Source organism: Phodopus roborovskii, unplaced genomic scaffold (assembly GCF_943737965.1).
Source record: "Phodopus roborovskii unplaced genomic scaffold, PHOROB, whole genome shotgun sequence".
NCBI lineage: Eukaryota > Metazoa > Chordata > Mammalia > Rodentia > Cricetidae > Phodopus > Phodopus roborovskii.
This window is the reverse complement of record NW_026126443.1, coordinates 1,540,663-1,567,479: the sequence shown is the minus strand read 5'-3', so window position 1 is coordinate 1,567,479 and position 26,817 is coordinate 1,540,663. Positions and strand designations below refer to the sequence as shown.

The 26,817-nt window shown below is 42.1% G+C and overlaps 3 protein-coding genes across 6 annotated transcripts in view; 1 reads left to right on the top strand and 2 right to left on the bottom strand.

The window, feature by feature from the left end:
- The window catches only part of LOC127224676 (bile acid-CoA:amino acid N-acyltransferase), a 1,166,658-nt gene that overhangs the window by 657,740 nt on the left and 482,101 nt on the right, over positions 1–26,817 (top strand). The window lies entirely within an intron of this gene.
- Cavin4 (caveolae associated protein 4) lies at positions 12,841–20,148 on the bottom strand. The gene is made up of 2 exons (XM_051187784.1): positions 19,401–20,148; positions 12,841–13,579 (listed from the first exon to the last, which is right to left on the bottom strand). Exons 1-2 carry the CDS (start codon positions 19,806–19,808, stop codon positions 12,899–12,901), a joined length of 1,089 nt encoding a protein of 362 aa, XP_051043741.1. The 5' UTR covers positions 19,809–20,148; the 3' UTR covers positions 12,841–12,898.
- Tmeff1 (transmembrane protein with EGF like and two follistatin like domains 1) overlaps positions 20,304–26,817 on the bottom strand; it is an 80,978-nt gene continuing 74,464 nt past the window's right edge. For all 4 annotated transcript variants that reach the window (XM_051187783.1, XM_051187779.1, XM_051187782.1 and 1 more), the window contains exons 9-10: positions 24,393–24,551; positions 20,304–21,418 (exon numbers count right to left, since the gene is read on the bottom strand). In XM_051187783.1, the coding sequence (XP_051043740.1) occupies positions 21,334–21,418; positions 24,393–24,551 (244 nt within the window). In that variant the 3' untranslated portion in view covers positions 20,304–21,333. The remainder of the gene's footprint in view (positions 21,419–24,392; positions 24,552–26,817) is intronic.

The window sequence follows — 26,817 nt, the reverse complement described above, 5'->3', positions numbered from 1 at the left end:
GAGTCAGATACTCATCTCTCCTCTCTCTCTCTCTCTCACACACACACACATACACACACACACACACACACACACACACACACACACACACACACCTCTTCTACAATGAGCTTAAGTAATAGTTTAACGGGATTGAAGTAGTGAAGAAGTCAACCACAAGCAATAAGGAAAACCGAAATAAAGAAAAAGAAAGACATAGCAAACACAAGGGACATCCACCATTCAAGGATACCCTGCTCCCAAATCCTGAGCAGTTGGAGAGAACCTGGCCAGGGTTTCACCTGATGGCAGAGAAGTCTTGGTAGTAAAACTCCTAGGGCACCAAGGAACTCTGAAGCACTCTGCTATAAAACTGCCTACACTGGCTGGCATGGGGTGGTTTTGGCCACAGTACACAGCAGGTGGGCTTAGGAACCCAGTGCCCAAGAATATAACACAGGAGACAGGTACTGGGGAAACCAAGGGCTACAACAGCTGGCATGGAGCCCTGAATCACATAAAGGGAAGTCCTTTGTAGCTGCTGTCTCTCTAGTGCCCTCTACTGCCTAAATTTATCATAGCATCAACCATCCAGAAAACAAAGTATTTAGAGGATCCAGGCAAGTAGGCAATGGCAGAGTAAAATTGAAGGTGAGAGACTATAAATATATTTTAAAATACCAAGTAAAAGCCTTCTCCATTACAAACTAAGGATAGATAAAATTTGTAATTTTAAAGTCTGTCTCTGATTTTTGATGAACTGGATTTGTATGTGTGTATGTGTATTTACATGTGCAGGAGTGCACATGTGTGCAGGTGTGTGCACTATCGAAGCCAGAGACCACGTCTAGCATCATTCTTCAGGATCCATTTCCTTGTTTTTTGGAGACAGGATTTCTCTGGGACCTGCCCTCACTTCAACAGGCTGAATGAGGGGGAGGCCCCAGGCATCGTCCTGTTTCCACCACCTCAGTGCTGGGATTACAAACAACCATGCCTAGCTTTTTTTTAAACCTGTGTTGGGGCTCAAACACAGGTCTTCATGCATTTAAAGTATCTACTAATTGTACAAATTAATACGTGTATAGAATGTAACCTTGGCTGAAATCACTCCCATTACACTTCTTGTCTGATTCTCCCAAATCCTCCTCTTCCTATATCCACATGTATGTGTTTATCTCGTGTTTAATTCTATTCTCCACATGAAAGTATATGATCTTTGTCTCATTTTGTTCAGCATGATGACCTTCAGTTTCATCTATTTTCCTGAATCATGGTCTTGTTTTACTTTACAACTGTATGTATAACGTTCCATTGTTCTGCATTTCCCTTCCTATGCATCTGTTGGGGGACAGCTTGGCTAATGTGAATACTGCCAGCATATACCCACTCAGTAAGTTTGAGCATATGCTGATTTTGATTCGTATGGTGGTTTGAATAAGGACAGGCAGGCCTCAGAGGCTCATATATTTCTCTCTCTTTGAAGATGAGGATGTAGCTCTCAGCTGCTTCCCCAGCAGCTAGCCTGCTGTCACCATGCTTTCTGCCATGGAGATAACAGACTAAGTCTCTGAAACTGTAAGCAAGCCCCCAGTTAAATGTGTTTTTTGTGTGAGAGTTACTTTGGTAATGGTGCCTCCTCACAGCAATAGAACAGTGACTAAGATAATTCCTTTAGTCACATTCCCAGAAGTGACATATCGGGATCATATGATAATTCTATTGTTAACTCTTTGAGAAACCTCCATACTTACTCCCATAGTAACGGCGTAATTTACATTCCCATGTCCACAGTGTGTGCTAATGTCTCCTGTCTCCACCTTCCATATCCTCACTGGCATTGCTGTCCTTTGTTTTCTTGATGATAGTCACTCCTGGTGGGAGTGAGATGGAATTGTAATGCAGTTTGGATTTGTATTTCCCAGATGGTAAAGATGCCAAACACTTTTTGTTGAGAGAGCACACATTTTTGGTCAGCACACCTTGGCCTGTACGTAGAGAGCCTTCTGGAGAAGGAACAAGAATTGCCTAACTGGCCAACTCTGGGTGCTGAAGCAGGCCAGGAGGGGACAGAGGAAGCGGTAACCATCATCAATATGGGAAAAAAAAAAAGATAAAACAGTAAACAAAAATACCCATCTACTCCAAGTCCCCCATGGATTGAAAGAAAGATACCAAATAGCAAGGCTCATATGCTAATGTACCCGAGCTCACTGGACTTAACAAAGAAGAGCTTCCTCAGAAGGCATGGGTGAAAGAGCAGGCTGGGCCAGCTGTCACAGCTCTTAAGACAAGCGATTGACAGCAACAGCTGTGCAGAGTCAATTCCTGGAATAGGAAGTGCACAGAACAGAACTGCTCTGAGAGGTTAGCCGGCTTATCAAGGACATCAGGTGCGAGAAAGCTGCATCCAGTCCACACAAACAGCCTGTTTCCAGGGGGGCTTTGTGCCTGACTAAAGTCAAAACAGCTTGGGACAACTTAGCATGAGTCTACATTTTTAGAAGCCATCCCAGCTTTCTGAAGCTTCATGCAAGCCTTAATTCAGCAGCTGTTTCTAGATCATCTGGGGGCAAGGTCCAAGTGAGGAGGTTAAGTGACACTGTACATATCCCAAAGGACCCGTCCCTGCCTTAAAAACTGTGGCATCACCAGTGGTAGAACTTGAGTACCTCAGGGTTGAAGTAACTACAACTCACTACTTAAACACAAAACAGGCCATTAAAATGCTCCCTTGGGGCACTGGAACTGTAGATGGGGAGTAGAACTGCAGCTACTGTAGTGTGTGCATACATATACATTCTTGCACACGTGTTCATGCACTGTATATGCACATATGAGTGTTGTTCATATGTAGAGAGCCCAAAGAAAGACATCAAGTGTCCTGTCCTCTAACTCTTTGGTTTATTTCCTTGAGACAAGGGTCCCTCACTGAACTACAGACATGTGGACTGTCTGTGACATAATATTTTCTAATCTGGCTGTTTGAATAAAATGGCCCATAGGGAGTGGCACCATTAGAAGGCATGGCCTTGCTGGAAGAGGTGTGGCTTTGTTGGAAGAGGTGTGTCACTAGGGAGTAGGCTCTGAGGTCTCAGAAGCTCCAGCCAGTTCACTTCTGCTGCCTGCTCATCTGATCTTAGAACTCAGCTCCTGCAGCAGGATGTCTGCCTTTCAAGCTGCCAAACTTCCTGCCATGATGATAATGAACTAAGCCTGTAACTATAAGCCAGCTTCAATTAAATATTTTCTTATGTAAGAGTGGCCATAGTCCCGAGTGCTTGGATTAAAGGTTTGTGCCATACTACCTGGCCCCTTTGGCTAATTTCAAACAAACACTTCAGGCAAGCTTTATTTGTTGTATGATGAACAAAATGTCACCACAATAACTATATTAAAGAAGAGCCTAATGTTAAATGTAATAAGGGGAGTAGTGACCTCAGGACAAGATCCCACCCAGCTAAGCTAAGCTTCCAACTTGTGAAAAGTAATTAGAGAAAAGCTTGGAGCCAGGTGTGGTGGCACACACCTTTGATCCCAGCACTCCAGAGGCAGAGGAAGATAGATCGCTGAGTTTTTAGGCCAGCCTGATCTACAGATCCAGTTTCAGGAGAGCCAAGCTTAGGTAGTGAAGGAAACCACCAAAGTCAGAAAGCTGGTAAATGTGTAATTGAACCAGGGAACCATGCTCCAGCCACAGCAAGCAGTAGAACTGGGCAGTTTCAGCCACTTGGTGCTGGCTTTGGAGTCAAGGACAGGATGGAAGAAAGGAATCTCTGAAACTAAAGAGCCACTGAGGCCAGGCATGTATCAGGGTGTCCCTGCAGGGAGGCCTAGAGAGAATATTGCATGAAGCTGTGAGGTAGAGCCTGATTGCCTTAGAGACCCCAAGAGACAGGGGAGTGGAGAAACGACTGCTGAGGAGAGCTGCTAACGGGAGTGGACCCAGCCAGAGAGAGAAGTGTGTTCCAGTCAACAAAGCTGAAGGAGTTGGAGGTCTGAAGAGTGTTTTGACACCAGACATGGAGATGCAGAGTTTGGGGTTTGCCTAGCTGGTTTTTGGTCTTGCTTTGGTCCAGTGTTTCCTCACTATGCTTCCTTCCCCATCCCACCCCCCTTGGAATGGTGATGTATATCCTGTTGGAAGTATGCAATCTGCTTTTTTGATTTTGATTTTACAGAGGATTACAGTTAAGAGATCGCATGAATCTCGGAAGAGACTTTGAACTCTGAACTTGTAGATTTTGTTGAGACCTGTTAGTTTGTTGTTGTTGTTGTTGTTTGGTTTTTTTTTTTAATTCTTGAATTTTGACTGAATGCCGATTTGCATTATCTTATTGTTATCAGTCTATGGGGGCCAGGGAAAGGAATGTGGTGATTTGAATGAAAATGACCCCTAAGGTCCACAGGGAGGGGCAATATTGGGAGGTGTGGCCTTGTTGGAGTAGGTGTGGCGTTGGAGGGAGGGTAGCTCAGTCTCTTCCTATGCTGCCTGTTGATCAAGATGAATCTTAAACTCTTTTTCCAGCACCATGTCTGCCTGCATGCTCCCATGCATCCCCCATGAGGACAATAGACTAAACCACTGATTGTAAGCCAGCCCCAATTAAATGTTTTCCTTTATAAGAGTTGCAATGGTCATGGTGTCTCTTCAAATCAATGGAAACTCTAAGGCAGTATGCTAATAGTCACCACAGATAGCCATTTGACTCTTCTACCAGTAATAAGGAAAATGTCTCCCTTTGGTAGAGGTGAACAGGCTGGCTTTACAATTTCCTGAGGAATGCTGGTCTTTATCTGCCTGCCAGGATTTGGGGAAACCGGGTTTCCTTTGGTTATGAACACATAATGAACTATTTTTAAATCTCCAACTCCATGAACCAGAAGTTCATTCACTTGATCCCTTGATCAAGTGAATATCATCAATATTTTTTTTCTAGAGTTGTTATTTATGAGTAATGACCAACAGGCTAAGTCAAAGTCTTGTAGTTTCTTTTCCATTGTGTTAAGTTTAGGCACAAGTCCTAGTAGAAGAGGGATGATGAGTAAGGATTTTTCTGGGCCAATGCTGGAATGGTGACCATTTGGAAAAGAACTTTCCTTAAATAGCTCTCTTCCTGGAGGTGAGGAGACCACAGCAAAGACACTATGTCAGGGACAGAGCAATGGGCCAAGCACTGCTCAATTCTCAAGGTGCTTATAATAATCTAGTGGGGATCACTAAAGTTCAGCTGTTACTACTGAGTAAGTACCGTGTGTCAAGCAGTTTGCAAAAATTGCCTCACTTAATGTAATACTCCTGCAAAATGGATTTTAGAAATCAAATATAGAGGATGTAACTGGTCCAAATTCTTGGAGTTAGAATATGACTGAAACTTGAAACTGAGCATCCAACTGCAAAGCAGAAGCTTAAAAAGTATAAACCCCCTGAATGGTCAAATACATTGAGTTAAGGGCTGGGATGCAACAAACCTGTACACAACTATCACAATGTCCACTAGATGTCAGACTTGAGTTGCAATGACATTTCCTAGGCCTAAGAAAGACCCTGCTCTCTAATTGAAAACATTTTAAGACTGGGTTGTTTCCTTGAAAATACAAAAACTAAGCCAAGTATGGCAGTTACCTTTCTGAATAAAAACAGAGTGATTTGGGTTTTTTTTGTTTTGTTTTTCAACAGTAAAGAGGCAATAAGCTAACAAGAGTACGTCACTGTTCTGTTTATCCAACCTGTCTCCTCATTCAGAAATAAACCCAAGTCCATGAGAAAGCCTGGAACACCCAACTCCAGGTGCCTCAGTCCTCACTCACTTCAGCCACCTCTCTTTGAAACACTTGAAACTCTTCACACAACCCGGCATGGTTGACACAGACCTAAGCCATTATAACCACCATATCAGAAAAACCTTCCAGACCCCATAAAACAGCTGTAGTTTGCTCTTTCTGCCCATAGCATTCTACTCCTGGACCTAAGTTTTCTCAGTAACATTTGGAAGTTCAGATACCCTTAAGTTACATTCACTTCCTGTTACTCTCTGGTATTAGTTATCTGGAAGTACTGTGTTGAGCCTTGAACAGTGCTTGAGTTATGGGTGTTAGTTTAGTCCTGGTTTTCTTTCTGTTGCCAAAATAGCAACTCTCACCAAAAGAGACTTGGGAAGAGGTGTATCTTACAGTTCCAGGTCTCAGTCCCTCTATGATAGAAGTCCAGACAAGAGCTATTGCATGCAGCACTACCAGTCTGATCTAAGCAACTCGACTGATGCTATATTTTAGGTTGAACTGTAAAGCTAACTAGGACAGAACTCAATGTTAATCAATCAATAAATAAAATAATTAACTTTAACTCAAAATATTTACATAAGAAACTAGAATCCCTGGCGCACACCTTTAATCCCAGCACTCTAGAGGCAGGGGCCGGTGGATTTCTGTGAGTTCTAGACCAGCCTGGTCTACAGCGTTCCAGGACAGCCAAGGCTACACAGAGAAACCCTGTCTGGAAAAATCAAAAGAGAGAGTGTGAGAGAGAAGAAACTAGATAGAATTCAGAGGTATTTCTATTCAGAATATTTATCTAATGAATATTTTTTTAAAAAAGACATTGAATATTGAATTCTGGGAAGTAGGAGACATGATCTGTGACAAACAATGCCCCATTGCACTTAACCCAAGTTATGTGACCATCACAGCGCACTGTGGAACATTAAGAATGGTATGCTTTCATTCGACCCAGATCTTCACTCACTTCCCTGCCTCCAATCCAGAATTGTTCAGTTCTTCATACACAGACAGACAGACAGACAGACACACACACACACACACACGCACGCACGCACGCACGCACGCGCGCGCACACACACACACACACACACACACACACACACACGCTGGAAGAGATCCCTAAGGAGCAGTGAGGAGCCTTTGCCTCCCTTCCTCCATCTGAACTGTGAACTGCATTTACTTTTGTCTTCAGTGACCCGCCTACCCTACAGTGCCGTAGCATTTGAACTGCTCCTGGTTTCCACCCTTAACCCACAGTCCAGCTACTGCTTTGTTGCATATAAGCTTAGCCTCACAGGAGTCAATGGATTTTTAATGTAATACTTATCATCCCTTTTAAACAAAATGTTGCCAAGTCAGAAAATAATCGATTGACTGCATTATGGTTCCCATCAAACGACAGTAGTGAATCGCAGGCTCCTGTGGACTCGGGTCATTTTCCAGTCCCTCTGCCCTCCCTACCTTGAGAGGAAAGAGAAGCCTAAGCAGATTCTCACTAAAAATTATTTTAAATTTACTTTTTAAGATTGTAATATAAGGACATCATTTCCCCCTTCCCTTTTCTCCCTCAAAAATCTCCCCAAAACTCCTCGATCTTTCATGGCCTCCTTTTCATTAATTATTCTTGCATGCATGTAATGAGGTAAGGTCTTTTAATGCACATTTGGAAGTATAATGTGGGTTTGGGTTTTGACTTTTTACTTTTTAAATGTGTTTTGCCTGCATGTATGTGTATAAGTAACTGCATTCCTGGTGCCCAAGAATTTAAGAGTAGGGTGACAGGCTCCCTAAAACTGAGTCTATAGGTAGTTGTGAGCCACTATATGGGTGTTAGAAACTGAACTCAGGCCCTCTGTAGGAGCAGCAAGCTGAGCCATCTCTCCGCCCCGTATTTCCATTTGCGTATGAGTGCAGATGTGTGCGCCTTGGCATCCATGTGGTAGTCAGAGGACACCATCCGAGTCCTCGCCTTCCTCCTTGTTGAGGCAGGTCTGTTTCTGCTGCAGCTGCACTGTACACTCCAGTCTAGATGGCCCATGACTATTAGGCAATTATCCTGTCTCCACTCCCAGATTCCCAGTGCACACTGGGTATAGGTTGCAGAGGTCTAACGCAGATCACCAGGCTGCTGCAGCAAGTTAATTTACCCAGAGATAGCTCCTAGCCTCCAGATGACTTTTTTTTTTTTTAATGTGATCGTAACCTTGAATAATTTACTCTTAAAAACAGATTTTCCTGAGCTACTGGTGAAGTTTTTTTTTTTTTTTTTTTTTTAATGTAAAAAAGATGAATTTCAATTTCTGGTGCATTTTCCTCATGAATTTACAATCTGTGGTTTTACTTGGGTATTTCCTATTAAAGAAAATTTAGTCCTATAGTTTGACAGTTGACAAGAGCACCAATATTCCCTTGTAAACCTTCCCTTTCACTTTGAACTAGAACCAGGAATATGCCATGCCAATTCCACTAATTTATTTCTTCTCCTTATGGAAATTTCTTAAATGTAGCTACTTCAAAGGTGTTGACAAAAAATAGCCACCCATTTCAACCGATTTCATTTCATCCTAAAATGCTGTATCTATGCAACCATGGCTTGACAATGGAAAGCTTGCTCAGATGAAACGTCTTATGGGATCCTAATAGGTGATGATTATTGGCCCACAAGATTGCCAGGAACCTGGCAGTTTAACAATATGACATAGTGGGCAAACCTTTGTGGACACAGCAACCTCTGTCACTGTGAAACATATAGTCATGTCTAGTTCCTCTGGAAGTAAATTGAGTTTGGGAGAGGGAACTGAGGAACCAGTGTCTGAGACTCCTTGTCCTTCCCACTTAATGATGTTGAACAGTAACCAGACAGTTTCCTTGAAAGAAGAGCTCAGTTTGGGATTTTGTTAGCTATGAAAACCCCTCCTTTCAAACTGTCAGGATTTTCTTATGAAAACACACAACATCAGACTGGTCTTTAGCTTAGCTAGTACAGTACTTGCCTAGCAGGTATGAAGCCGTGGATAGCAACAGGAAGTTCAGAGGTTCAAGGTAATTCTTGGCAGTTTGGGATACATGAGATACTACCACTCTCCCGAAAATCATGCACATCTCAGTTTCTCCTCTAAGCTATGATCTATAATGTCCAATTTGCCAGCCTTCCTCCATTGGTCCTCACTTAAGATCAGCACCACAGTTTGGTGTGTTCAATACAGGCCTTAGAACAGAATAACAGCCAAGTTCATTGGATTACATTAAAACAATATTTTTCTAAGTGTGTGTGTGTTTTACCTGTGTGTATATTTGTACATGTGCACACTTGGTGCCTTCAAGTTCAGAAGGGAGTACTGGATCTGGAGTTTGAGTTGGCTCTCAGCCACCTTGTGAGTGCTGGGAACTAAATACTGCAAGAGCAACACGAGGTGTCACCCACCAAGTCATCCATCTCTCCAGCCCCATGGGCTACATTTTTAACTCTGCATATTAGGACCCAAAAACAAATCAGGCCATACCTTCAAGCTGAACCCACTTTCCTATGTAGAGGATTCTGTGCCCTAGTTGCAGCCTCCCCACCTGCTGGTGGAGCTGGAGTAAGCCTCAGAGGGGCAGTTTTCCATGCCAGCTATTCTCGGTGGCTGTGAGTGACAGGCCTGTAGGCCTCACTGCCAACTGATGAAATGGGACGTCCTGCTCCGAATCTTGTTTTCTTGCTGCTGCCGTGTTAGAGCAATGCAGTTTCCCAATGTGACACAGAGCCCTATAGAGCAATGCAGTTTCCCTATCTCCTGTCATGGCTGAACACTACATTTACCAACAGAATCTGTCAGCTGTCTGCCCTCCATTTGGGAGATTTCTTGCACACATGCAAAGCCTGTAGTAATGACTCCACTTTGGTCTCCAATGTGCTTCGAAACCTTGTGTGGCATTTCCATTAGCCAGAACCTGAAAAGGGGGAGAATACATTGTACAATGCATCTTAAATCCCTAATACATTTTGATGCATTAAGCTATGATTCAGATCCAAGGTGACAAGCACCGAAGGATCATGGTGAAATGAGACTCTTATGCAACCAAGGCTGATCTGAACAGCTGTGCACCTGAGCAACCAACCTTGGCCTGTGTAGCAAGTTACAGCAGCTTTTATTTCAGTCTAAATGGAGCAAAGCACTGCTTTAGCTGGAATTTTCAGGTGTCAAACAATACACAAGAAGATGGACACCAATGTTTAAGAATCAGGAGTTGCTTCTCTTTGGAACACACAAGAAGCAAGCAGAACCGTAGCCAAAGAATAGAATGGAGAGTGCACAGTGGATTTCAACTAAAAACTAAATTTTCTTCCTAGAGCTCAAAACCAGAAGCTACAGAAAACCTGTCCAAGAATAAAAATAAAAGGGGTTCAGTGATTTCATTTAATCCAAATGCAGTTAACAAGGTTCTGCACAGCATGACTCATGCCCTTTAGCAGATTAGAATCACAATGAGGGGTTGGAGAGATGGCTCAGCAGTTATGAGCACTTGCTCTGTGACTGTGAGGACCAGAGTTCAAATCCTAGTACTCACAGGAGAAACTCACCTTTAAAAGCGATAGCTAGAACTTGCTAGCCTCTGGACTAAATGATAAAGCAAGAATGGTACCTTCAGGAAGAGACCCTGCCTCCAAAGAACAGGTAACTAGACAACGAGTGGGCAGATTCAGGTGCTAAGGGACACCTGATGGCCTCTTCTAGCCTACACATACCTAAGTACATACTCACACACAGAGACATGAATAAATAAACCTTTAATTAAAAAGAAGAATCACCACAACCACCAGACCTGTTCGGAAGCAACCCCTTTAATGTTGTACGAAAAGCAAAGAATAAAATCAAAATGGTTGTATTTTACTTTGGCTTCTGTTTTTCATTCATGAAAACTCGCTTTTGGGGAACAAGTCCATTCACACTAATGTTCCGCATCACCTGTTTCTCTAACCTGTAAGCAAGAGCCACTGCTCACTTGGAACACCTAGATCATCACATGCAGGAGACAGGCTGGCACTGCCCCCTCTGCCACCCCCAGAATAGGTTCAACACCAGCTCCCCAACCCTGGCATCTGAGGCTGCTGTTCTGCTCTGTCTCATGAGAGGGTAGTAAGTACTGCTAAGGATTTGACTTGAGTAAATTATTTAAAATCTGGTATCTGTGCCTCCGCATCACAGATGAATAAATAACCTACTCGTGTTTCCGGAAATGTTTAAAATAATGAACACCGACTAGAAACCCCTTATGCTAAATGAATGTTTCGATTCTGCAGCCCACTGTCTTTGCACCAATAAAACAGGGTGAAGGTACAAAAAATCATGAATGTGGAATCTAGGAACTTCCTAAACATGCAAAGACGTGGCCACATTCATGATGCCGAGGGAAAATCCCGGTGGTAAAATTAAAATGAAACACAGGGCTACAATGAGGCCCCCAGCAACACGAAGCATTCCGGGTTTCTGTGCCTCACAAACCCGAGCAAGGTGAAGAGCTGATCAGGGTGCAAAGCTTCATGGATGTCAAGTCCGGATCTGAGTCAGTAAACGAAAGCCCCAGATATTTGCAGAGAAGTATTTTAGCCCAACTGAAACAAACGGGAAACCAACAACTGTAACCTCTCCATACTCCCCCTACCCTCCCTCGATTTACTAATTCAGCCTTCATTTGCATATTGCTGTTTCCATTCATCATTGGTTAAAAGATTACAACCACAACTCTGGCTTCACATTTCATAACATCATTTCACATTCAGATTTATTGCTGGACACCCAACCTCTTTCTAAGCTGTTACACCAAAAAAAAAAAATGTTTTGGAGTTATTTTTTCAGAGTTTTATTCAATGCTGTACGTGCTTTAGCTTGCAATATAAAAAGACACCAAGATGCCTGGTAGTGGTGGCACAAGTACACCCAAAGCCTTCAGTGCGCCGGAAGTACAGACCTGGTGTGATTTTCCTCCAGCAGCAATTTGTACTTCTTGACTGCACAGATCTAAATCTAAGAGCCAACTGGAACCTGACGCCCTGCAAAACGGCTGTGACAAATGCTCATGGGCACATTAGCCCTAAAAGGCTCACTCTGGAAAATAGGAGTACCGGAGGTCATTTCTACACCCACATCAGGACAGGCCTTAAAAAAAAAGCTTCACAAAAAAGCCCCAGACTCAGACTTCCAACTCATGACATACACACATCTGCACTAGTCTGCCCCACATCCAAATCTGAAGGCAATTGAAGACAGGTCTCTAAGGAATATGTTAGGACCCAGCTAAAAATCCAAGGTTGGTGCCAGCTTAAATGAAAAATTGCTCCTCCATGCATTTATTGTTCACTCTTCAAGCTATTAAAAGACTTGCAAAGTACAACTTCAGTTTCTGCTCAACTCGGGCTTCGCTGCCTGGTGCCGAGGGCGTCTTCACAGATGTAACGGTTCGGTTCTGGCTTAGAAGCACTGAGTAACGGTTTGTGCTTCTCCACTGGATGTGTGTCTTGTCCCCACACTCTGTGGCATCCCCTCATATCTCCAGTTCTAAAAGAAGTGCAGGGCCAGCGAGCCCTCCCCGCTTCCATCACTGGAAATAAATGGCAACCGGCCGACTGTCTCACTAGTAAGAAAGTTATGATGCCACAGCTAAATGCTCTAGCCCCAAACTTCAGTTGCCTTCCCTCACACAAGAGATTCAGAAGGGGTATGACTACTGACTCACTAATCAATCTCCCCATGTGAACATCTGGATAACACAATACACTTATTAGCGACTCCCCTTTGCGACTGGATTTGTTAATCCTGACCACAATCAAGTTTACCGGTGAACGATGGGCATAGATTTGTCACTTCTGTGTCACACACTGATGACCAAGCATCTAACTGACCTGAGCCATGCAACTATATTCTAATTGGCCAAGAGCTGCCACAAAAAGGTGTGACACTAGGTAGGGAAAAAAAGAAACTGTCAGTCATAGATTTTCAGGGGAAATAGAAGTCCCATTGGAAAATTGTATATAATATCTCTATACTCTTTAGGATTTTAAAGAAATGAAGCTTTTGTACATTTGCCTTTCTACTGTGTGTGACTAAAATGACTGCACTATTTTGACTTGAGCTTGCTGCTCACACTTAATGCCTCTCTATGAGGACTGCTTTAAGTCCAACAGGAGCGATTCATCATCTTCTACTCTCACCTGAGGTTTAAAAGTCACCTTCAAAGGCTCAGGAGTTGGGGGGTCCCCTCCTTCTTGGAGAATGTCCCCTACCTTGTCCACCTCCTTTTCTGTCTCACTGAACTCATCAGGATGGAACTCATGTATGGGCCCCAGAGCCAGGCTACCTGCGATGACGTCCACACCCATTCCTCTGTCTCCCTCCTGGCCCTCAGCCTTGGGATCCTTCCGTTTCCTAAGGCTGCGCATCTTAAAAGCCTCCTTTGAGGGGGCAGCATTTGAAATCGATTTCTTAAATCTCTCCCCTGACTGTCTGAGCCTCTCCCCTGACTGTCTGAGCCTCTCTCCTGACTGCCGCAGCCTCTCTCTCCTCTCAGGAGTGACTATTCTAGTTCTAATTCCACTCACTTTCTTGTCAAAATTCTGCCGGGTCTTCTGCATGTTTTCTTTGGAAAATGCCTTCTTGATATGATCAATGTGCTCCTTGCCTGACTTCCTAAACCTGGCAGATCTGCTTTCTTCAACATAGTATTCTTCATCTGATGAGAGTTCTATCGGGGGATCAAAGGCTTCCTCGTCCTCCTCAGGGTTCTCAGGCAGGCTTCTGTCTTTAACCACAGCCAGGGATGAGGGGCACTGGATATTCTCCTAAAGGACAGAAGAGCGACATGTGAGTGCTTCCTGTGTGGCAGGCATCAGCTTTTACTGTGGCCTCACCTCCAACCCGCCTCCATGCTGTTTGTCCCCAGGCTACATTTCTCAGGCTCTCTCTCACCTTGGCCTTCTTCTCACAAATGCTGTTTCTTTGCTTCTCCACTTCTAAGATGACAGACTTGTCCGTCTGGATATAGCAAGGCACCTTTCAGTTAGAGGTGCAAATCTTAAGCCCCTCCCCCATCGTGTTCTCCACATGTATTTCCTCCCCTTTCTCTCTCAGCACCAGTGACCATATGGGGGCCGCACAAGGCAGAGACCTCAGAATTATCACTCCCAAATACGTCTTCCCCCTCTTGTTCCATCATCAACTGGTCATCAAGTTCTATCAATAATAGTGCTCTTCCACACATTTCTTAATTCGGCTCCTAATGACCTCAGGTCTGAACTTGGGCCATCAATCTCTTCCAACCCCTCTCCTTCTAGACTATTATCTGACAATTTCCTGAGAACCATTTTAATAGCACAGTCTGGTTATATCTCAATGAAGACTTCCAAGCGTCCATCAGTGCTCAAGGAGAAGACCCGAACCATACAGGATGCTTAGTTGTTCTTGAACTGACCCTACTTTCCCTCTTCTCCAGCCCAGAAATACGCACCATTCTCAAGGTACTCAAACACAAAAGATTTTGAACCCTCTATACAAGAAGAGTCCACCCTATGGCATCCTGGATATAAACCCCAGGATAACTATGGGTGTTGCCCAACATATTTGCAGATAGCATATCTCAGTGTCAAGTAAACACTCATCATCTACACCTTCATCTATGTGGCTGTTTCTATCTTCAATACCCCTTTTCCTTTTTCAACTTTACAAATGATAGCTTTCTTCAAGAATCAATTCAAATGTCCCAACTTCCCCTAAGTACAGAGTTAAGAAGGCCAGGTCAAGGAGGCCCCATGGCCAACACAATTTACTATTCTGACAGAAAACTTCTCAAGGTTTTGAGGACAGCAGAGCCATGATTTGACCCATACTGTACAAGGGTCACTCTACTGAAAGCAAGCCAGGGTAAGTTAAGCAAGGAGAATGACAGGACATTTGCATTTAGGCAAAGGAAGGTAGATTGGGGAGGCATGTGTTAGCAGGGGAAGATGTGAGAAGTCTTCTGACTGCAGATATGCTTTGAAGGTCAGAACCCACAGGACTTGCTGCTAGATCAGCAGAGGGAGGGATCTTCCATTAACTGAGACAGGCACAGAAGCAAGACGAGGAACCTAAAAGGGAAGGTGAGACACCGTCTTTGGAATGGGCTCTATGTATGCAACCTCCAGTCAGGAGGGAGGTAAGGGCTAGAAATATGCATTCAAGAACCATTAACACAGGGGTGAAATTAAGAGTCATGAAACTCTTGCACTAGAGAGATCTCAGTTGCAGATTTACCTCATGCTCAACCCCCCAAACCAATGTAAAAAAGCAAGGCATGGGGATAGTATTCGGGCTCAGTAGGTAAAAAGTATTTGCCAAGCAAGCCTAATGGTCTGAGTTTAGATCCCAAGGAAGGAGAAAAATCAGTTCCCAAAAATTTTCCTCTGGATTCCATACACATGCTGTAGCACACTTGTGCCCACACTTATACATCACACACACACACACACACACACACACACACAACACAACACAGTCAAGAGATCAGAAGACATAATGGACAACAGAGTGGTATTTCATTCAAAACTCCTCAGAGACAAGGGGTATCTCAAAATTCAGAATTAAACTGACTTTAGGAAACTACGATAGATCATATAGTATTCCCAGAAAGACGTCAAGTCAAGCAAAGTCTCCTGTGAAATGAGTCAGTTTTAGTTTTATTTTGCTGCCATGGTGGTCCATGACTATACCCCCAGTCCTCTGGAGGCTAAGGCAGGAGGATCACAAGTTCAGTACCAGCCTGTTAGAGAAAGAAATGAGGGGGAGGGGTGAAGAGGAAGGAAGGAAATGTTTAAGTTTTGATTTTAGAACATTTGGGGATTTTGAACCTATACACGAGAAAGGAAACAAAAAAGGGAAACTCTGCCACGGAAGAAGACAGAACACAGGAGATTGGGGCTGAGCGCAAGCAGTCAAAGAGTATCAGAAGAGAACCAGCTAAATAAAGACAGGCCAGCATGGGGCACAGGTGAAAGGAGCCTGGCATGTTATTTAAAGCTTATTCCTAAAACACAACAGGCAAAACTGAACCATGAGTAACAATTTCTAAAAACAAACAACAAACAAAACCAGTCAGTACTGATCCTTGAAATCCAGGCTGAGACCATTCAACAGATTCCATAAATATACAAGGAGGATGCTTGCACACACCCTAAGACGTAACCAGCCTGATAGTCAAGAAGGCATCCTTAGACTCTTATTCCTTAGTTTAAATTACATTTTTGGCTACAGGATCTGAGTGCCTATGAGCCTCCCTCTCCCCAGCTAAAGAGGCAGAAGTGGGTGTCTCATAACTTTCTGATGAATCAGTGAGAGCCAGTGAAGTTATTCCTCTCCTTCCTGGCACCTGCTGTGGGGAGCAGCCTCAGCAACAGAGTGGGCTGGGTGAGCCTGAGACGGTATAATTAGAGAAGGAAAGAGCCAAAGGGTATTTCTTGGTAGGTAGAAATCCCCACAATCCTGCAATGAATGCATCAGACACAGGGAGATGGCACTCACACCCTTCTCTTCAGACACACCACAGACAGAACAAAATCAGGCTTAAAAAACAGGTAACAGAGGCAAAGATAGAAGACCTTGCTGGGAGCCTATCACAGCCTCTATGAGTCCTTGCTACTGTGGGTTAAGGGCAAACACTCTGTACTAATAGAAGAAGGTTGTAGGGGTAAATTATAGTTGACTCTGAATAGTCAACAGTATATGAAATTCCAGGTAAAATTAGCTTATTGTTGTTTTTGAGACGGGGTCTCACATAGCTCAGGCATGCCTTAGACTCACTGTGTATTTGAATTCCCAATCCTCCTGCCTCTACTTCACAAGTGCAAGCACTATAGGTATACACCACTACACCTGGTTTAAAGTATTGTTTTTGTAATAAAATTAATACTGTGGGTCAGAGTAAAGTGGAACAGATTTAATATGAAAGTAACACAGATAGGGACATTTTGGATGCACAGAACTCTGGGACTTATCAAACTTCAAAACTTACTTGGTAACCACAGACTTGTGCTTATGAGAAGGTATGCAGTGGCTCATGCCATGCACGATGAGAAGGGTTACCAGGGTGAACAAGGGTTCAAAGAGAAATGATCTGGGCTAGAATGTCACACAATTTTCAAATGCCAGCATGCAGAAATTGGCAAAAGCTTAGCCTTATACAACTGCAGAGGATAGGATACCAATATTTTGTTTATCTGATACTGTTATTATTATCCCTTGTTACCAAGTTTATCCTTGTTACCAATAAAAAAGATTATCAACAAAAGATATGCTCAGGAGAAACTAAAGGAAAATATCAATGATTATGTACTTTAGTTGACTAGCTTGAGTTTCAAAATAAATTTAGAAGGGAAAATATGAGAATTAATTTTAGCTAATCTTAACAGCTAAAAATAACTATAAATATTATACAGATCTATATATATTCTAAAATATAACAAGTACATGAATCTAAGTCCTATGTCCATGAGACTTTGTATTTCCCCTGTATGCTTATAAAAGATAGCAAATGGCTTTTTTTTTCTGGCAAACTCTTGCATAATTTGAACAACTAAATTTCACAGATGCTTCAAGACAGTCTATCTTAAAAGAAAAGAGGTCGTCACTAATCAGTGCCTCTCAGTTCTTTTATGGAACTATGGGATCCAAAGACAGGGAAAATACCAGTAAGTTCCAGGGAATAGAGACAAATAGAAAAACAGAGAGAGAATTGCATCAATAGATGGGACCAGCTGTAATTTTTGTTTCCTTGCTGTAGCTTGTCAATCCTGTGGGAAACCTGGTCCACTGCTTCTCATATAGACCCCCAGACAAGTGGAGCTCAGGATGTACTTCCTGACATACCACATGCAAGTGAAGGGTGAACACCCAAGGCAGCGGCTAACACCCCCGAAAGGCGAATGGATTTTCTCTGCAATCCCATGCCCAGCTCACTGCTGTCTGTTCCAACACTGGAACTGACAGCTGCAGCCAGGTGACATTTTTAAGCTCAGAGAAAGGCCTCCAGGAGACTGGAAGAGTGATGGTAAAAGACACCAGCCCACTCTTCTGTCTTTGAAATAAGCACCTCATCTCTCTCCTCCCTATTTTCTCAATAACCTGTGAACTCTTAAAAAACAGATCCAGAAATGCTTCTCTCCCTTTTCAGTATAACTAGACCACTCACAGAGAGCATTCTGGGGCACTGACTAATGCACAAAGAACAAGAAGGTTATGGGCCCTGATGTTTCCATCAACTGTGTCCTTATTTTATTTTGTTTTTTATTCTTCTAGGGTTCATACACAGGACTTCCACTTTTAAAAGCATGCAGCTGTGCATATACACTGATGAACATCCCCACACATTAATGATTGTATGCTTAGAACAAATTCTCTGACAAGAAGTTTGGGGGGGGGCAGAAGATGAGAAATTTTAAAATTCATAACACACACCATCAAAAATGTCTTTCAAAGTGTTGTGCCAGCTAATTCTCCCAATAGCAGAACAGGGAAGGTCTTTCTTCTCTAACATTTACACTCTGGATTTATAGTTCTGTAATATCCATTGTTTAGATAGGTAAGAAAAATAGTTATAAACTTTATTCTCATCATTACTCTTTTTAACGTGTCCCTTTTAATTTATAAGAACTTAAAAAATATACTGTAGACATTATATATTCCATGAATATGTTCCAATATTTTAAAGTTTTGAGCAGTTATAGGAACTTAGGGGGAAAAATGCAATGTTGCATACAATTACTCTATTAAATCAGCTAAGTAAAAAAGCTTTTTGACTGAATAAGAAATTACCTACAGAACTTCTATATCTGTATTATTGTAAGAATAATATAAAAAAGTAAAACTTAAACTGGAGTGGTGGCTGTCTACAATCCTAGCACTTGGGAGGCTGAGGCAGGAGGATTGTCACAGTTTGAGGCCAGCCTACATTACTACAGAGTGAGAATTAGGTCAGCATGGGTTACAGGCTAGACTATTTCAAAATACCAGCAGAAACTTTAAAAATAAATGGTCTGATTTTTCAATCAGAAACAGGCAATTTTTCTCATTGTAGCTAATACAAAAAAAAAAAAAAAATCCAATGGGCAAATATGTTCTGAGAAGTTTTTTGGGTTTCTAGGGTCTCTATAAGAATAAAACCATGGTTGTATATGTGGGGGGTAGGGGGTTCCTGCTTTGTTTTCTTTTAGTGGGAAGTTGTATATCAAATGCAAGCCTCAGTCATGAGGGTGAGCATTCTACATCCTCTGCCCTTCCCAGTTTCTTCTTTTGTGAAACAAAGGTGTTTTTAAACTTGAGATTTCTTAGGACCCTTTTGATTCCAGCACTCTAAAGTCTACTGGGTCACTGTACTTAATAGGATTCAAATGCTGAAAAAAAAATAATAAACTGACAGTATTAAGTTTCAAAAACAAGAAACAGCTTAAGCCACAGTTCGGATTACATGACCAGTAAGAAGCCCAAGACATGGATGATAGAGCATTGGTTAGCAAGAAATGGCTCTATCTTGAGGTGGCTACTTAGTGAGTTCTACTCCATACCACAGACCATGGCTGAGATATGACAAAGGATGAGACTATCGTCATTAAGCTGAACACAGTGCAAGCTTACCTGGAATATTACCACGCGGAATTTGTTTTTCTTCATTATTTCTTCTTGCTTGGTTTCAACTTTGGTTACATGGATCTGTTGCTTCTCCACCCGAGCCTTCACATCTTTAATGTGAGCACTGACTTTCCGGGTCTTCTCAAACAGCTTGTTAACGACATAGCCGGTGTTGCTGTGTGACTGTGAGAGCTTCAGCAGGTCAATCTGAACAGACTTTATAGCGTTCTCCATTTCCCTGTGTCTCTCTTCTATTCTCTTCTGGCTTGCCTGCACACGGTCCACAACTGTGGCCACCCTGTCCAGCACAGTCACAATCGTAAGAGCAGCATCTTGGTCTTCATCTTCAGTCATACTTGACAATTGATTCTGGTGGATTTTGCTAGCATTGGAAGCAGAACCATTGTGTTCCATTTTACCTCTTCCTCAGCAAAGCTGTCCTACAGCAATCAATTCCTACACTGGAAGCCAAAAGTCGGCTTGGTAGCAGGCAACTTAGCTGCTTTAAAGGACTGAAAACCACACCCTGGAGAGTGGTCAAGTATTTATAACTACAAATGCCCATCCGTGACTGCCTTGCAACACGAGCCCTTGCAAAGTACTGGGGCCAGTTCCAAACATGCTTGCCTACTGACTAAGGGCCTCAAATAAAACTGTGTGGGTGGAAAGGGAAAGTTGTGTGAAGAAGTTCACTAAAGCCACTATGGTACTCATATAAAGCCAATAAGCCAAGTAGCTCCAAACAGAGGGCAAAGTTTTTCTCTTTGGATCATTTCAAGTAATGGCTTGTATAAGCAAAGAGAAATTTTGGACTGCAATCTTCTTTTCCTATTGATCTCACCCATTACAATTCCACCTAATAGAGCAATACCAAAGAATACAAGAAATAAACACACAAAACAGACCATATAGTGAAAACATTATATTATAACATGCTTTTCCAAATCAAATTATTAAAATTAATATTTAAGTTTGAACATAGTCTTTAAATTCTACATGCATAATTTTGACTAGCCAAACTACACATTAAACACCTTGATACATTCTACTCACATTTCAGACCTTTAAACACCAACAATCTATTAATAGAGCTACTACAGGACAAATTTGAATTAGAGGTCTTAGGTCATTTTAAGCTCACTTTCAGAGCACCAATCATTAACAATTATTTCTGCATTGTATTCACAAACACTGATACAATTTGTATATTTATATTAAAACAAATACCATGTTTAAAAATGAATGTGTATTAAAGTAGTTTAACTGACATGTAGGTTTTATCCCAATCTGCTCATTAAATAGCATATCTTGACAATGTATTTTCAATGATCTGTTCCATCATTAATTCCCAGGTATCATTTCAAATTATTAGAATTATGTCTTCAAAGAGAGAAAGTGTCAATTCCAGTCCATACAACTTATAAATATGTTACATCTAACACACACACAGCTTTGCAACTCATGCAATAGGGGCAATGTCTAAAAAAATCAGGTACTAAATCTCAAAAACAGTTAAATATCTATTTAAACACAGTGTCTTCTAGATTTTTATTTTTGTAAGAAAAGTAATCTGTAAACATCTTTCCTTTTAGTTCATGCTTTGCCATTTGCTGTGGTCACTGGGGGGAAAAGTATGACTATAGCCACTGTGAAGTGGGTCCATCCGTCTTTGCAAAAATATTACATTCCGTGGGTAAAGAACAATTCTTAGTATTACCATGTGGTACAAATTCGTGAAATCAATTTCTGTATTTAAAAACATAAACAGAGACTACTAAACAGTCCAAAACTGCAGTAGCTAAATATTCTAAATACGAGCCAACAGTACTACACTAAAAATGTCCAAAAATAAGGCCTCTGAAATAAATATTTCCGTTCTTTAAAAAAAGACATAATAAATGTACATCACATGGTCAGTGTGCATATAAAAGTCAGGAGTTCAAACCATTCTGGATGAAGTGTCTGAAGTAAAATGACCTAAGTTTTGCTTCTGTCGGCGTCCTCTATTGTTCTTGGGGCATTTTCTGTTCCATGAAAATACAGAAAGGAGAGGAAAAAAGTCATTTAGTTAAGGATGTTTAAACTATGTCAAAGTAACACAGAGCGCACACACTACACCTAGTTAGGAAACGAAACAAGACGCTGTTTAACTCAAGGCAAGACGAGGACAGACATAATGGCTGTTTGTCCTTTGCTAAATAGCAGGGAGTTGGGAGGGATCACACTCTTGAGTTAGGAACAGAGCCTGCACTGCTGATACACATGTCTGAGAAGGACGTCTGCCTCTCTGGCCTGGCGGCTGCTCAGTTCCGGTAACAGATTGCTGTGATGGTAGAAAAAAGTGCTGACCCGGGGAGTTATCATAGCCCCAAACAAGAAAAGCTTAGCTGGAGACCGAGTAGCACCGGGTTGATAATCTTAGGCAGAGTGCACAGAAGTTCTCTAACTCAAGGAAAAGATTCAAAAGCAGCTGGCGTATACCCAGCTGCAGCATGCCACAGAATGGCGCGTGAGAGATCCCTGGACTCTGCTGTGATATTACAGTAAATGTGACCCTAATACGGAATGAATCCCCAGACAGAATATATCATGCAGAGTAAAGGTACTTAGATGAATGCTGGTCATTTTGAGTTTGGATCCTATGGTGGTAGCGGTAACTGTGTGCAAATCCAATGCCCCTTGGTGGAAACAGTGTCTGGGGATGAGTTCCTTTGCTCTAATGTTCAGTTTCATTAGAGCATGCTTTTATTCAGTTTCAAAGAGGACTGTTTCAACTTAACTTAAAAGCCTTAATGACAACATTTCTGACGGTTTTCAAAGGATTTTCTCTCACTAATCCTTATAAAAATAGCCTGATGTAGACAGGGCTGGGATCATATCCACTTCATAAATGAAGGAGTTGGCTGACAGGCTGATCAACTGGCTTTAACTACCACTAACCCACCATGACCGGGAGGAGTTCCAAGTTCCTGGGACCAAGGTTTTTTCTTCTATTCAGTAAAAAGTCTGGCTGAGGCATGTTCAAAGTCCCTGCCAATCTGTCATTCTAGGAGTCTAAAAACATAAAAGAAGATTCCAAGCATAAAAGAAGAAAACACGACTCACAGATAAGTGGGCCAGTAGGAACATCCATTTATAAAGGAAGATTCCTCACAAGCAACAGCCACTGTGGATGAATAGCTGCCCCTTAATGGACTACACAGGAGAGGCATGTCTTAAAAATTCAGTGGTGTGGTCCAAGAATGTAATCACAATATTCCACATACAAGTCGGCAAGCCATTTGGGAGTGTGTTCCTTATATTACAGTAAATGTGTCCCTTCCTTGGAACAAATGTCAGGACAGTGTTACTCTTCTCCCTACCATGGTGTCCATTCCTTTATTAATGCCCTAAATGGTCTCTCCTTATCACACATCTTCCCCAGTCCAAGCACATGACCTTTAATATGGTTCAAACACACGAAACCTCGACAAAAGCAAGTTTGGTTCCTGCCCCCACACAGCAGTCATATCTGGCTAACCTATTCCCAACAGGACTCAGCACAGCCCTCCCTCTAGATGGTTCAATTGAAAGAGGAATGACTGAAGAATCATGCAGCACTGAATCCAACCCCCTTTGCTAGCTGAATGGCCACAGGCAAAGTATTTAACCTCTGAGCCTGTATTAAATGGCCACAGCTACTAGGCTGTTAAATATTTCCCCCCATCTTTTTTTCCTGTTGTCATTGTTTGTTATGCCATTATGTCCCTACTTTGATCTACGGCCCAATTTTATGCTCAGTAGCCTTGCCTAAAGGCAGATCATCTGTTCTGTGGAATAAAGCATACTGACTTTAGTGCCTAAACTTCACAAAAAACACTAGCTACTCAGTGAGCATGTTTCCAACGTTTCCAGATTTATCATTTTGGCTCCAGGGTGTGCTAGGACTACTTGCAGGTCTTTTTCCAGGCCTTGCACAGAAGGCCTGTGTATCCAATCAGTTTGTCAATACCTACTTGTATGCTATGACTCTCTGTCCCCACAAAAGCAGGAGAATACAAAGAGAATGCTCATGTAACATGAGAACCAAAACTTAAAGGAGGTAGGAAAAGGCGAGGAAGAGGTTCAGACTGGAGATGGGAGGGCAGGGCACTCTGCTCTGGCTTTTTAAGTTCTAGTTTGGTCTGACACATTTCTATTCAGTTTGAAGAACACCCATTTACTGTCAATTGCACTGCAAATAAGTCTTTTAACATGTAATAAATGCCTTTTTTTAACGTGTGTGTGTGTGTGTGTGTGTGTGTGTGTGTGTGTGTGTATCAGAAGAAACTTTGAGGAATTGATTCTCTCCTTCTACCATGTGGGTTCTAGGGATCAAACTCAGACAATCAAGTTTGGTGGCAAGTCTTTACCCAATGGGCCATCTTGGCCCCTGTGCCTTTATTTTTAACACAGCATTTTAAAACCTTTTACTTAATACTGATATGAGGAATAGGAAGTAATGTTGATTGAATGATGTGATCAGAAGTCATCTTTAAAGCTGATGGTTGTTTTCTTACTACACTTACTACAGATTATACATATACGTAGATATAGATATATCTTCAGACCATAAAACATAATTCTGCAAGACTTAAAGCAAAGCTGTACGGCCCTTCCTTGAATGTATTCCAGAAACTGCTACAACCACTGTCCCTGAATTTAGTGGTCCTAGTATACAGTTCTAAGATCCCTACCCTCCTTGATTTCATGGATTGTTCTCACACCTTCTCTACTTATAAACCAGATATGTCCCTAGCTCTGGGAATGAATTCCTAAACATATTCTAAAGAAGCAAGACAGGGAGAAGTCAGACCCACATAGAAATTTTGTCCAGTAGACCAGACATTGGAACTGCACCTGATGGATTGGCCAGCTTACAGCCAGCCCCTCGCACAGGGCATATGTTTTTAAGGGTTCTCTTTGATTTACAACTTCCTGTGCATAGTTTAAAGTCGGCATTCTACAGTCATTACCTACCTTGTTATGCACATGACGATTGCTACTATAATGGCGATCTGTACAGCTCCAATAATGGCTGCGATAAGAACATGTGTGAGCTTCTGCCTGCTTGGCACTACATAGAGAATACTGAAGTCCGTCTTTTCACAGTGCTGTCCAGTGTAACCAGATTCACATCTGCAAGGGGGAAGAAATAATCCCTATGAGAATTACATCTTTAATGTGCATATGGTGTGGTTTGATCATGTTCATCCTACTCTCATAGATCTACCCCCACCTCCTCTCAACGTCATGTTCATTTTTTTCCTTGTTTTTTATTAATAGCCCACTGGATTCAATTCGCGCTGCCCATATACACATGGGTGTGAGACCATCCACTAGAACATGATCAATTTACCATGGACCATATACCCCTAAAGAAAATTGACTCTCCCTCTCCTAGCAGCCATCGAAGTAAACAGTGCTCAGTTGGGGTGGCAGCTCCATTGGCCATCCACTGTTTATACTAGAATGTTGACTGGACTGATCTTGTACAGGTCTTGTGCAGGTAACCAGAGATGCTATGAATTGACAAGTGCAATGGGCCTGCCATTTTTCACCCATCTTCAGCAACCTCTGACTCTCATATATGTCCACCCTCTTATCCACAATGATCCCTGAGTCTTGGGTAAATGGGTGTCATACAGATGTCTCATTTATGACTGAACATACCACAGACACATGAGAAGTATTTTTTGAGACAAGGTCTCAGCATGTACCCTAAGCAAACCTAAAACTCTTGATTTTCCTGCTTGCACATCCCAGAAGGAGAGCTTGTATACTACAAGCCTGGAAGAAATTACAAAATCTTAAAAACTGTCAGGTTTTAAAAAGGAACAACACAACTTACACAGGAGTAGAAAAATCACTTCACTACCATGGGGAAGGAAGCCATATTTTTACATTTCTGTTTTGAGTGGTGATTCCATCATCTATACTTATCACCTCAATTTTGAAGTTACTAAATTGTCCTTATCAGTGCCTTTTGAACTAGAATCACAATCGTCTATGAACTAACTAATCCATTTCCCATTCTGAGACACATCAGTTATTCCCAAGTTTCACACTTATAAATAAGAAAAAAGAATCTAATGAATGTGTACTTTTCCACTTATTCTTTAGGATAGATACCTGGGAATAAGATTACTGAATTAAGGAGAAGAAACATTCATAATTCTATGGACATAGCACCAAATTATATTCAAGACATTTCTTAGTAACAGCATAAACACTTAATATGCAGGGGAGATGAAAATGAGTTATTACACAAATAGAGTAAAACAGCCAAGTGGATGCCAATCTTAGAACTTTTCTAATACCAACTAAAGGTAAATACAAAGACACCACCACCAGCTGGGGACAATAATCTGAGAGGGAACACTTGGGATATTTAACAGACAATCCCTATTTAAAGCTGACAGAAGTGAAATGTACAAATAAGCAAGACTTGGACTGGCAGCCATGAGTAAAGCATATGACATGTAGGAGCACTGTTGTGAACTCACTGGGCATGAGTGTGTGTATTCACTATTGTCCCACAATTTGAATGCCTCCATTAGACTGGCCTGTTTGTTTATTTGTTTGTTTTAAATCCTTGATTGATGTGGGAGGCTCTGCCCATCATGGGCAGTACCATGCCTTGGCAGGTGGGTCTGGGAGATATAAGAATGGTAGCAGAAGCCATGTTCCCCATGGCTTGTGCTTTAGTTCCTGCCTCTGGGTTTCTGCCTAGTTTCCCTCAGTGAGGGACTATGATATTTAGATGCCTAAAGTGGGATAAATCCGAAAGTTGCTTTCTTTCAGTCGTGGTGCTTTTCATGGGAGTGCAAAGAAAAGTAAGACAACCAGTCACAGGTCTGAACGTGGGAGCTATAGCTACAGAGAAAGCTCTTAGAAAAACAAACATACAAGGTTCCAGGACCCCAGACTGCAGATTAGCCAATAATTCTTAGACATAACACCAAAACAAAAAATGTACATTCAGCAACAATGAAGCACTGGGCTAAATCAAACCTAAGATTTTCACAGTTGAGGGTATTATCAAGAAAGTGAAAAGACAGCCTACACAAAGGAAAATAACAATTACAAAGTATATATTTGACAAGAGGCTTTTACTCAGAACATGTAGAAAATAAGTAGCTGAGGAGACAGATCACCAGCTATAGCTACACCAGCCTTACAACCCAGGTTTGACCCCTGGGAAACTGCCAAAAGCATGGTTAACATCTGTAACATCTGTAACCCAGGGAGAAGAGGAAACAGGCAGTGGAGACAGACTGTCCTGAAGCTAGCCTGGGATACACAGCACAGCAGCTGCAGGAATGAGAGGCCTTGCTTCTCAAGGTGGATGCAAGAACTGACTCCCTCCCACAAGGTCTGCTGACCTCCACAGTCACTCCCACAT

Bases quoted from the DNA above. Each gene is read 5' to 3' on its own strand.
- Cavin4 (XM_051187784.1), bottom strand. From the start codon at position 19,808: ATGGAACACAATGGTTCTGCTTCCAATGCTAGCAAAATCCACCAGAAT. The intron at 13,580-19,400 runs GTAAGCTTGCAC...TCTGTCCTTTAG, and splicing joins TCCGCGTGGTAATATTCCAG to GAGAATATCCAGTGCCCCTC.